This window comes from Xiphias gladius, chromosome 14, assembly GCF_016859285.1.
Source record: "Xiphias gladius isolate SHS-SW01 ecotype Sanya breed wild chromosome 14, ASM1685928v1, whole genome shotgun sequence".
In the NCBI taxonomy this organism is placed as follows: Eukaryota; Metazoa; Chordata; class Actinopteri; order Istiophoriformes; family Xiphiidae; genus Xiphias; species Xiphias gladius.
Window position 1 is genome coordinate 13,804,371 of NC_053413.1, and position 12,910 is coordinate 13,817,280.

General features: G+C 42.3%; 1 protein-coding gene across 2 annotated transcripts in view; it reads right to left on the bottom strand.

The window, feature by feature from the left end:
• The window catches only part of LOC120798769 (ephrin type-B receptor 1-B), a 150,968-nt gene extending 148,252 nt beyond the window's left edge, over positions 1–2,716 (bottom strand). For both annotated transcript variants that reach the window (XM_040143387.1, XM_040143386.1), the window contains exon 1: positions 2,485–2,716. In XM_040143387.1, coding sequence (XP_039999321.1) covers positions 2,485–2,545 — 61 coding nt within the window. In that variant the 5' untranslated portion in view covers positions 2,546–2,716. The remainder of the gene's footprint in view (positions 1–2,484) is intronic.
• Positions 2,717–12,910: the final 10,194 nt, after the last annotated feature.

Consider the following 12,910-nt stretch of genomic DNA (forward strand, 5'->3'; position numbering starts at 1 on the left):
GAGGAGGGAGACAAGAGGTGGAATGGAGAGATTAGTGAAGAGAATTATGGAAGACAGAGTGGGATATAGAAATGAGGGGGGAAAAGGGAGGGAGAGGAAAGTAAGCAGAGAAAAGGTAAAGATGATAGGGAGAAATGGAGAGAAAAGACAAATTGGGGTGAAACAGAGCACTGCACAAGCTTCTTTTTCTAATGGCATGCAAATCCCTGTCTTCACTCTCGTCACTGTTAGCCCTTTGCTTTGGGACCGACTGCCCCTCTACCCCTCTTCAATAACTTGTCAGTGAATCCATTTTTGTTTGCAGGTATCATGTCTTCATGTGTGTGGGACTGTGTGCATGTGCCTGCGTGTGTGCATGGTGGGTAGCTGTGTCTGGACTTTAAATCCAACAGATTTAAAGTTCTACAATCAACTTCCAGCATGATTAAACTTTTTTTGGTCCTTCATCACACCTCACTCAGACATATAAACACACAACTTTACATTGTAACACACACACCACAGCATACTCAAGCTTCAAATTTCAATCTCGTGTTTCTATTATGTTCAGCCGTCTCCCAACTATCCATCCATCTTTCATGCTTGCCTCCTTATGATTTTCATTCCGTAGTTCATCAGTTCAACAATGATGTGTGTGGTGTTTACTGTGAGTGTCTGCATGTTTATGGAGGTCAAATTAATCATTATATTCATCACAACTATGTGTCCATATTGTCAGGGCTGTCCCTTACTCTAAAGTTACAAACACACATCCATACTCACACAGGGATCTCTGACACTTTGTGATTACTGGCTGATTTGGACTCATAATCAGATTAAGAGTGAGAGTGAGCGGCAGGGATAATGTGGTCACTGGCTCTACTCTCTCTCTCTCTCTCACACACACACACACACACACACAAACAACAAAAAAAGAAAGAGCAACAGATTGGAGTACAGATCAGTGAAGATTTTGACCTGCCCATGGGACAACCTCCTTTCAATTAGCGACCCAAACAAGGAAATCACTTTCATCCTTGTTACCGAGGTAACCCAGGGGCCATCCCCCTGCCCATCTGTTTCTTTCTCATCCCATCTTTTTAAGTAGAAATCCCACAGCCCTTTCCTAGCATGGAAATTTCACTCCTCCCTCCTGTCTCATCTCTCTGAATTGAAATCTCTGCTGTCATTTCACATTGGATAAACATTTGAACCTGAAATTATCTGTCCTCGCAAAGGTAGCAATTTGGGCCCGGGCTTGGTATCCATAGCTGTGTTGAAATCTGATGAGCACAAACAAGAAAGCCACCGCCGAATTACAGAACACGGCTTGAGCTGGGAACAATCCAGGGGCAGAGTTGTAAATGATTAAAGAGAAAAGCTGCACGTGAGAAAACTCATTTGATTTGTGCTTCTAATTTACTTATTTATACTTTTGGGGGTGGATACAGACCGCCACAGGGAAGCTGGTGTGGTCCTGTGTATGCTTTACCGCAGAGGATGTACTACTGTACAGTAAAATGATAGAAGACACTATATATCCATGATGCTGCTGGGATATCCATCCAGCAGCTAATGTCTGAGGCTACAGCCCAGTGTTCGGTCCCTACAGGCCCACAGCGGAAATGAAAAACATGTTTAACTGAGGAGATATTAGCTGCTAGTGGCACTGCTTGTACAGACGAGAGTGTGAGAGAAAGAAAGAAGGAAATAGGACAGGATGCAGAAAGAAAGAAAGAAGAGAATGGGGGTGAATGAAGAGAAAACATACAGGGACAGTCTGAAAAAAAAGGGGAGAGGCAGCCCAGTGTTTTTTGAAAAGTGTTGTTGATTTGAATTAGTAAAAAGGTATAAATGTACCCCAGCATCAAAATCCAGGTTACAGGGAGACTTCCAGTCAGCGCTATCTACAATTTAAGAGAGTTTATCTCGGCAATTCAAAATGCCACAGAATGATGCTCAGGGGCTTGTGGTTATAGTATTTTATATGTACATTTTGGTGGGAAAAAAAACGTGACAGGAATCCTCTGAGGTTTGACAGGCACGTACAATGTATCCTTCGTTTCCCACCGAGAAAAAACTAATTGCTCGTGGGATAGTGACAATCTAAAATAACACAGTTAATAGAGCAGACTGCTCCTGTCCTGCACTCCTGCTGTATAGAAAGAGAAAGACCAAGAGGTGTAAAAACACATTTGAGCCCATGCTACTGTATGCAACTAAAAACACAAATCAAAACCAGGTTCAAATCTGACAGATTTTCACTCTTCCCGTGGACTGTAACATCAGTGACAACCAGCGGAGCCGGAGCACTGCCGCTCCGAAAGAAAAGGGATAACCACGGCAATCTGCTGCGATCCACGTGTATGACAGCCCCGTATCTCTATGCCAGAGGCACAGCGCTGCCCAACACCGAGCGTTGCACGCATCCCCAAGGCACGGAGCGCGTCCTGGCGAGGAGCAATTCCATAGCTACAACAATTAGAATCCCAATTTCCAATTTACCTTCCATCGCAGAGGATGCGATGACCAGCACGCACAAAAGCGCAAACAAATCCACTGTCATGGCAGAAGGGTAGTCTCCACGGCGTGTCCCCAAATAACCAAGACGCACGGTGCGCGTCAAAAGAATCCCTCAGTTGACAGAGTGGTACTCCAGCAGATAGCCTGTGTTGTGAGTCACATTTCAAGCCGTAGTAAACAATGTGTGACAATCAGCGCCGGGGAAGAGCGGTGTGTAGGGACTGAGGGGTGCGAAGGGGTGGGGTGGGGTGGGGGGGTGGTGGTTGGGGGGGGTTACGGGTGGGGTGAGGTGGGGGTGTGGGGGGGGGGACCCAACATTGCCTGCTCACGGTCCCATTAGAGCGCCGGGGCCAATCACCGACTGGAAGATGAAACTCACTAACCAATCGACAGCCCGCCGCTCCGCCCACCGAGCATTGTCAAAACACAAAACTTTTCCTTGACCTATTTGAAGCTTTCGTCCGCTGCACTGAAGGGAAATAGCGCCGCCAGTCGGGTGACTGCAGCTACTGCATCCCTGGGTATACATCGAGCCAAGCCTACTCCTATGGGAGACGACCTAAACGGCTGTATACTTTGTTCAGTGGTCTGTCAGACTGTGGTTCAAAATAATGCTGCTGCTGAGCAATTTATCAGGCTCAGTGATGTCCCATATGGCTATTCTCACTCCCCCTGATTGAAAGTGTTTTCTACACTGAATATTATCCTGACTTAGGACAATGCATTTTTCATGTGTTAAAACAGTTTGTTTGCCAACGCTCCCACCCCCCCCTCCAACCTATGTTGACACAATACATTTTTGAAAATGTCTCAAGTAGCCTTATAAATGGTCTGGTACCCAAACTCTCCCATTATGCTCACACAAGTGCAAACCCCATTTATAATGAAGATGTTCTTTAATAGCATTAGCAAATTCAATTGCACCTCCTTATGATATTAAGCAGGTGTTGCACATCAGCTCTCACCCCTTGCCCCTGTCACCCCTTTTCTCTGCAGGTGTGCTGCAACAGATGGTACACACAATGGCTTTCCCCCCGCAGGGACACAGAGAACCCGGGTCTGCCTCAGCAGAGAAAGGCTGCCATCCTGTAGCCCAAAACCATACACCTGTCTTGGGCTAGATATGTCCCCTGAGTCCCTGGAGCAGAAGAACTGGGATGGAGTTGTTAATCTACAGCCTGAGCAGGCCTTGTTTTACCCCGGGCCACTGGATGGCCTAATACTTCAGTGCTGTCTCTCCACAGCACACTGGCCCAGATACATTTTACCTGCTTTCCTTTTTATGGACTTAATTAATGGATTGAACTGTAGGGTTTTCAAAATATTGTAGAGCTTACGAAATTAAAGCCTATATTTTACTGTATAGCTGATTTATGTGGACCCTAAAGAGGCCACACTTCACTCTTACATATCTGCAGTTTTTTTCAGCAAGCTTGAACTGTTTTGACCACATCTACAGTATCTTTTGTACTCCTTTGTGATACAACTCCTAACCTTTACACTGACAAAAATAAAACAGATTGTAGCCTAAATAAACACTGATTCATACTTAATAGAAGGTTGTTCCATTTGTGGCAAAGGCCAGCAGATGAACTGGAGCAGACACAATGCTCCAGGAGCATCAGGCAGCAGTTGCTAACTTGGGAAAGCAGTTGATGAGAGCATTTATCATTTTTAATGGTGTGGTGAGGAGTAGTGTGACATGGCACAGCACAGTGTGGCCCCTGGTGCTGGCTGGTTTGTAGGCCTCTCATAGTCCCCTGGCCTTATTTGTCACCAGGCCAGTCACCATCACCTATGCCTCCACAGGTCATCTCCAAATACAGGAGCAGCGCAGAGCAATCTGTCCCGGTTTTCTGTCCACACCCTGGGGGGGAAGGAAGGAAGGAAGAACATGAAGGGAGGTAGGAACAATAGTGCTGCTGCTGTAGCACATCCTGCCTTACAATGGACAAATAGACAAACGCACATATACAATAACACAAATGTGCATGCAGTCACTCACCCACACAGCACTCTGATAATGATCCACACAAAGCCGCACAAGCACTTGCCTACTTCAGCTCAAGAGCCTCAGCCCAATACCAATATTGAGCCCAAACACATTGTAGAGAGCCTCTCATTCTCTCTGTGGCCTGATTTTTTTGTGTGGTTAAGCTTACAAGTGCTGCATCCCAGTTCTAGTTTCCTTTCTTCATTCCTCCATTCCTCCATGTCTCAGTTTCTCAATTTCTCAATTTAAGACCAGATTCAAAACAAAATAAGAAATGCATCCTCACCAAGCGGGCATTCTCCGATTTGTGTTTGATTAAATGTTTTTCCATTCTCCGCATTCTGTGAGCTGACCCTAAAGTTATCGCGTTTTTGACCTGTAAACATCCAGCAAGCATCTGCCTCTCCATGACCAATGTGCCATGACCTTTACATTTCTCCTCTCTGTCTTCTGTTTCCTGATTCCTGCTTGGAATCAGAGAAATTGCTGGAGAGAAATTGCAGTTCTTCTGTTTTTTGATGGAGTCAGGCAGGAAATAATAAAAGGGTGTATAGCTCATTCTCTATACTAACCACACCATTAAGAACAACAGAGCACCTGCCCTACACAAGAAAGACCCTTTGGGATGAAAGAGCGAGGTGCAGTGTTTACAGAAACACACACTCATTATTTAGATTTGTGATACAGGAGTGCACATGAGAGGTATAGTTGGTGACAAGAGGACATACGCACTAGAAAGAGTTGGATGATTATAATGATACAGAATGAGAAAGGCAGAAATGGACAAATAGGAAAAAGGTGTCCCAGAGAGCATGGAAGCTGGGAAGCTTTGTCTGGTGATGAATATGAATGTATGAAAATGAAATGCCTAAGTCAATATGGAGACAGTGCAGGGACCCAGGTGACAGAGGAGTGCAGTGCGGTACCCACCCTGGGGGGATAGACTGGTTATTAGGCTGGGCTTTAGCTTCATCCATCTTCACGAGTCTGGGCGCAGGCCATTGACAATATAAGTACAGAACCGAGGCTGAATACAAATGTGCTCTTGACCAGGGTTCCCCAAATGGAGGGTCAGGACTCACTAGTGAGTCCCAGACACAGTTGTACTTTCTGGGTCACAACTCAAGAGACACAATGGAAAATAGGTTCATTGTGGGGATGCACGAGGCTGGTTAAGTTTGCCTCAGAATGTATTTTTTACAGGCTGCACAGGCATAGGCCAACCTCTTTGGAGTTATACTGCGAAGTACAAACAAACTGATTTGCTTTAGGGGACCAAAAATTTAGATGTGGAAAAACTGTTTTTAAAAAAATTCACCAGTACATTGTATTTAACCAAACCTTATAAAAAGTTTGAAGGTTACAGTTATATTGTGGTAAAAACTCCTATAAGAAATAAGGTTTTTTTCTGTTTTCAAGAGTAGAACGGCCGTGTGACAGTAGGTCAGACGGGGAGACAGGACAGGAGCTAAATACAGCACTCTCATTAATCTGCCAATGATGCCAAGACTGATGGTACCTGTCCCCTGCTATGAGCACACAGAGATTTCAGAGACATTCATTGCACTTATCTGACACAGAGCACCACACAGAAAGAAGCATGAGTAGTCACGGGAACAGGCAAACAAACCTATGCAAACAGACAGGAAAGTACCTGTGCACACATACAGAACAGACACAATAAATGTTTATGTTTCTGTGTGGGAAAGTGAGGGAGAGAAGAGGGATTACACTCCATTTCACCTTGCAGACATGCAGTGAAAGCATTATTTGTTTTAAGTATTTCAGTTTGATTAATAAGGCATTAGCTCATTCATTCTCTCAAGATTCAAGCTCTTTAGTTGCCATTAATCACAACAACAAAATGAGAAGATTCTGCTCAACACTGAATGTGTAAGAGCTTCATTATAGCTTGCCTTTCGTCAAGTGTGTGAGTGCACACGGTGTATGAGAGAGACAGAGATTGACTGTGGGTTCATGCGCAAGAGGCGTATGTGTATGCACGTGTGCATGCAACGTGCATGTGCGTTGCAGCTGACTCAAACACAGAAAGGTGGATAATAAATTGTGGCATCCCCCTACTCAGTCACTCCATGCTCTGTCAGCTGCCATAAGGTTTTCTGTTGCAGCCAATGTTCTAGCAGCAAGCGCCCAATCAATCTCTCAAAAGGTGTCACAAGGCAAAAAACAAAAACGGTGCGAAAAACACACAAAATCTCGCAAACTCCAGCAACATCCAAAATCAAGCACAAACCCTAATAACAATTCACTGATTAATTATTTTTAATGGCTATGGTGATTAGGATGTATTCATTGGCTCGTGATTAGGGATCTCTAATCAAAGATGAGGTTAATGGGGTTCTCATTCACTCACCTACTTTGTTTCACTTGCAGCATTTAAGAAAGTTTCCTATTAACCATGTGGCCTCGGCTCCCTCTGGTATAATACACCTTTCAAAATTATGCACCAACCTTTTCCACCTCCTTCAAAAGAGGTGCCTTGACAACAACAACATTTGACACATGGTAAATTGTTTTTTGTATCCTTGAACATGTTATAATGGGCTAGTTGACTTGAGAGGCCCATAAAGTAGTTTTCTGGCTACAAAAGCAACATTTAGGAAGTGGACTTGTTAATGAGGAAAAACAAAACTAGCCTGACAGCTCATCACTTCATGTCAGCTCCCAGTGACAGCCTATCCCACTCGTTCTCCACCAGTCGTTTATTTCACAGGGACATCATCGAAATGCACCCTTTCGTATCCTCCAACCTGTCTTTTTCTCCTTTCCCTAGCCTGTCACAGATAGTTCAGTACAATCTATCAACCTCAGTCAGGGACAGTCCTTCGTATGGCCACGTATGGACAGAAGGCACACACACACACACACACACACACACACAACAGCATACATCCCTGAGTCAGTCATGCTAAATGGGACAATCCTCTGGCGGTGGAGAGAGAGAGAAAAACAGAGGTCACATCAATCTGCCCTCTGTCTGCCATACACTGAATCCCTGTCATAAGCTGACCTCTGCAAAACCCAGCAAATGAAACTCCAGCGCTGCATATAAATACAAAAAGTGTAGCACTTCAGTCTGGCTTGAGCACAGTGGGTAAGCATACCTTCTGGAAGATTAACTCATTGGTGGCCTGAAATGCCCGCTAAGTAAGTAATACCAGAGGATGGTGCGGATAATTGGAAAAGGTGTAACAATAAGGAAAATAGGGGTCGCCTTAATTATTATAATAACTTCCATTAAGTAAAACTTACATAGCATAATAATCCATTAGCTTTGTGGTTATTCCTCAGGGAGTAACATGTGTGGAAGATATCTTTTGTGACAATTGCAAATGCTTTGATATTTTGAGCAGGTTTTGAGACACCCATTGCTGAGATTTATGCCACCAGTGGCTAAGTGGTACTTCAGCTGTGGGGCTCGCAGCAATGAAAAATTATACTTTTGAAAAATCCAACAAGCTTTCCCAGAAGCAATCCACAAACCTCCATGTGAAAAGTTCTCATCGAAACCATGCCTAGCAACAAAGCAGTTTTTATGAAAATGTTTTTTTGACAGTAATTTCTTTACAGTTATTACAGTTTAATCACCACTTTAAATGCACATATTCATATATTCTATTCATATTAAAATAATAACTTTTATGAATGCAGAGATTATCTAACAATTCTGCTTAAACAACACAAGGATACCCATTAATAACAGTGGAGCTTGTATTGCATTTGGAGCTCCTTTACTCGAAAGCCTCAGTGTGTCTGTCTCTTTAAGGGAAATGAATTTCATTATCTGAGACTGTTTATATTTAATTTAAGTTCTGTTTGTTTTGCTTTTCAATTTTGCACAGTCTTTTCTCATTAATTGCTCTGCCAGCTGAGTGTTGCAGTTCATGAATGCATTTTGGTTTTTGAATTTGTTGTTGTGATTTTGTATTTCATTTTCAGATTTCCAACTCGTGAATTTATTCTGCACCACAAGGTCACAACATTCTAAATATAAAGATGGACCTTAGTTTCTGTTATACAACATTCATATGCAAAATGCACGTCATCAAAAAGAAAAAAAAACCTAGTCTGTATACAATACATTCACAAACACAGACATAGACACACACATGGAGTCAGTGGTACAGGATCTGAGGATGACTGTGACACAAGAAAAGAACAAAAGGATTCATAAAAAGATGCAGAAGCCATCAATAAATATCATAACAGCTGTGCTCAAAGCTTTCTGCTCGGTGGATTGAACGTGTAAAATTATACTCGGCCGTCGGACAATAATGCACTTGGACATTTATTATTTAGATAATGACCTCATTTAACACAAGCACACATCTACACAATAGTTACGCAGTCAGCACACATGCAAACAAACAATAGTGCTGAGCGCTTAACACAATGACCTTCTGATATTAACATTGACCTTTGAAAGCAATCTTTTCTCCCAGCATGCATCATCAGATCAATAAACATTGCTGCCAGGTGATGCTCAGAGCATTATCGGCCTGTTGCAGGCTCAGTGATAGTGCACACATTCCTACACACACATTCATACACACTCAAAAATGCAACAAAGCCCATGTCAAATGCTAAATGTCAAAACCATGTGCTGCACACTGAATGTGTGTTACATTAGTAATTATCATTGTAATACACACTTTCAAAACACACTATCACTCAGCATTGACTTGTTGACCATTACTAATTGTTAATCAGTGTTTTCTGTTATGTGTTTGAAAGCAAAGAGCACAAGTGAGAAAAGCAATTAACAGTTCCCAATCCCATTTCTCTCACTCTAATAATCCTTTCCTTTCTTTTTCTCACTTTGCCCTCTTGTTTTTAGTCTACACTCCTACCACATACAGTAAATGCAGGTAGCTCAGCCAAGTCTCTGTTTTTAGTTCAACCTCCTTATCCAATCAGAAGCAGACCCCATTACCACACAGTTAACTAGTCAATGATTTTTCATTTAGAACACAGTCCCCAGATCCTCTGCTTATTGTATTGAGGGCTTGATGGATGACCTGTCGAATAGGCACATTGTGTGGGTGTGCGTGTGTGTGTGTGTGTGTGTGTGTGTGTGTGTGTGTGTGTGTGTGTGTGTGTGTGTGTGTGTGTGTGTGTGTGTGTGTGTGTGTGTGTGTGTGTGTGTGTGGTCCAGGTATTACTAATGTTGTGGGATCTAAATCTGTTTACACACTCACATTATTGGGACTTGTCTTCCCTATGGGGAGAAAAAAGCAAATTCCTATAACGTAAATCATTAAATTTCAAGGTGAAGACATATTTTAAGGTTAGGGTCAGGCAAGTACTAAGGAAATGAATGTAAGTCAATATAGTGTCCTCTGAAGTCATTAAGTGTGTGTATATGTGTGTGTGTGTGTGTGTGTGTGTGTGTGTGTGTGTGTGTGTGTGTGTGTGTGTGTGTGTGTGTGTGTGTGCTGGCATGTGCATGTGCGTGTGAGTGTGAGTGTGGGGCTTACCCAACACATGTGAGGACACAAAAAGATCTTTGCTTCAGAGTCCCCCAACATTCCCATTCAAAAAAAGTTTGAATCTTTCCCTGTGGAAGCATCTTTATCAAGTGCTCATTTTTTGTAAGGAAGAAAGAGATTGTATAAATGATACAAAGCAGTAGTACAAGTTTTTTTTTAATCCACATACTATTAATTATCTCACAAAGAAGGAAAAAATTCCCATCGCTAACATGCAAGCAGAGCAGTCCAAGCATTACACAAAAACTTCCCCTGCTTCTTTCTAAGAAATCTCCACTGTTGGGGACTGCTGGAAAATCTAGTTCTTCCATGGTCAGTTTTTGAGTGTATTGCTCCCTTGAATTGTCGGTGGTCACCGTTTGACGTCTGTTGGCGTGTCTTTAATAATTTCCAGTACATATTTCTTGTATGTTAACCGCAAAAATCCTAATCTATGATAGTTAGTATATATTATACACTGAATACAATTAGCATGTATTGTAGTACGGAATTGTGAGACAGCTAGGGACTCCAAATTAAGCTCTGCCTTTATACAATTTTAATAATCACTAAACCAAGCACAGTTCATCTTGACATGTTGTTAAATTTCAAAATCATATAAATTTTACATCATTTTCTGGTACATTACAAAATATCAGTAACGTCCGCTACAATATTGCTAGTGAGAGGGAGCTGGTCTCTATCTGGTTTAATGGCCGACATTAAGACAGCAGGATGCACATCAAATTCGCAATTCACTTTGATACAGTGTCTCATACTCTGTAGGGACCACACAAATCCTGTGATTACACGGTCATTCTTTAGCCAAAGGAAGAAGTAAACCTGAAACTGATGTGAAATTCACTGCAAACGCTCTGTATGCCACAGAGACTGCAAGAAGCATAACTAAACTGTCACTCAGGTCTACTAATTTTCCAAGGTTCTTTAATTCCAGAAACTTGCACATTAAATAAATATTATTTCTACTTCACTGTTTACTTCCGCTTCTTGTAAAATATCTTGCAGTGAAGCATAACTAGGAGGCGATACATGTGATATCTTATTTTGGTCCAGTAGTTCACCTTAGGGCTTATGGGCCTACTAACAAGCATTGTCCTCTTCTTTTGTCCTCCCAGATAGACAGAGTGACAAGTTCTGCATTCCGACCTCCCGCCAGAGCTCCAGTCACTTCCAACTTAGCTCCAGAAGCAACACGACAACTGATCAGGGTCAGGTCGGGGGTCAGAGGTTATTATGGATTGTTTTAGGTCAGAGAAGATGGGCAAAGTCCCCTGGGTTGCTCAAATGTCAGCTGGAATTCATGAAGTGTCATTAGGAATCAGTCCAAGCTCCTGGAAAAGTGTGTTGACACTGTAGCATTTGTGTTAATTACAGTATACATTTGTGTTGCTCATGTCCTTGTGTAAGCAGCATGAGGAAGGCATGCCTGTTGGTAGAGCTCTGCCACTTCCCAGCACTGAGTGAGAACACATCCTGTGGTGCCACACAACACTTGATTTACTGCTGGGCTCAGCCATGTGGTGAGGCCACAGCGCCACCCGGCTATCAAGATGCGCCACTGCAGGTATACATGGCTGCGTGTGTCATGAAGGTTACACTTTGTGTCAGTGGTTTTAACAATTGGAGGAAGAGTTGAAGGAGGAAATCCAGAGGCTGATGCTCAGGGAACATGCCCCCACATCTTTGGCTGTGGCGCCGCAGCTTTAAGGTCAGTTTTGACTTTCTTCCAACTTGTGTGTTAATGTTAATGCAGTTTGCTAATGGTGATGACCTCATGGAAACTCTGACTGAGAAATCAATTTTCATGCATTAAACAATAATTTCAGTATTTTCTCACTCAGAATGATAGAGAGTACATTTTCCTGTCAATTTGTGGATTTAATCTACTTTAAATTTACTTTTAAATTAGTATGTCATTGAGACAAGAGAACATTTCAGTGTGCAAATTAATTAGGTAACATGGGTCTTTGGTTACCTGATGCAATTTGCTTTCAGTTCATGTTTCTCCATCGTATGTTGTTGTCTCAAATTGCCAGTTTCAGTACCACAATATAAAATTTTATGTTTATGATTTTAAGGCAGTTTAATTTAACAATGGTCAACAATTTGCACTGACAATTAACATGGACTTAAAACATGAACGCGTGGGTTGCTGGTAAAACACGTCCTTTCTCCCAGCATCTCTCAGTGGTACAGACTCCGAACAGCTGCTTCTGCTGCTGTTTACCAAAGACCTGCAGTGGAATCTGCTGTGTGTGTGTATGACAGGACTGGACATCAAAATGCACCAGCTCAACGAAAAAAGGTCAGGTGTATTGTTTGTGGATGTGTTCTGGCCAGCTCCCCATGACCATACATGTTGGGACTTTGAAGTTATAGAGGCAGATAATGTTCTGAAATGTTACCCAAAAATGGCACTTGCATTTCATTACTTGAGAGAGAGACCTCCAATCTCTTCTTTCTTATGTCACAGGTTATATTTAGTTAATGAATGTTTGCCCTGAACTTTTCAGATGTTAAATTTTTATGTATATATATGTGTGTGTGGGTTCCTGTTTAAACAGTAGTATGTTTATGTCTCTGTTCAGTTGTATTTCCTCCAGTCTTTCAAAAACCAAAAACCCAGTGCTTTATAGAGTCGAGAAATCCAAACACTGTGTCGATTTGCAGAATTATGTTCCCCTCTTGTGAAGTCTATGTTTTAAGAGTCAACCATCCATAAATACAGCCATCCACTGCAGGACTGCACCTAAATCAGACAAAGGTAACATCTACCCCTACTGGTGACAAGTAGGAACAGAATCCTGAAGTGTGGAATATGTAAGTCAAGGGATAATAAAATACATTTCGACTGAGCCTTTTTTTCAGTTGTTTTAATTAACAATTTGGGTCTTAGCCTCATCTT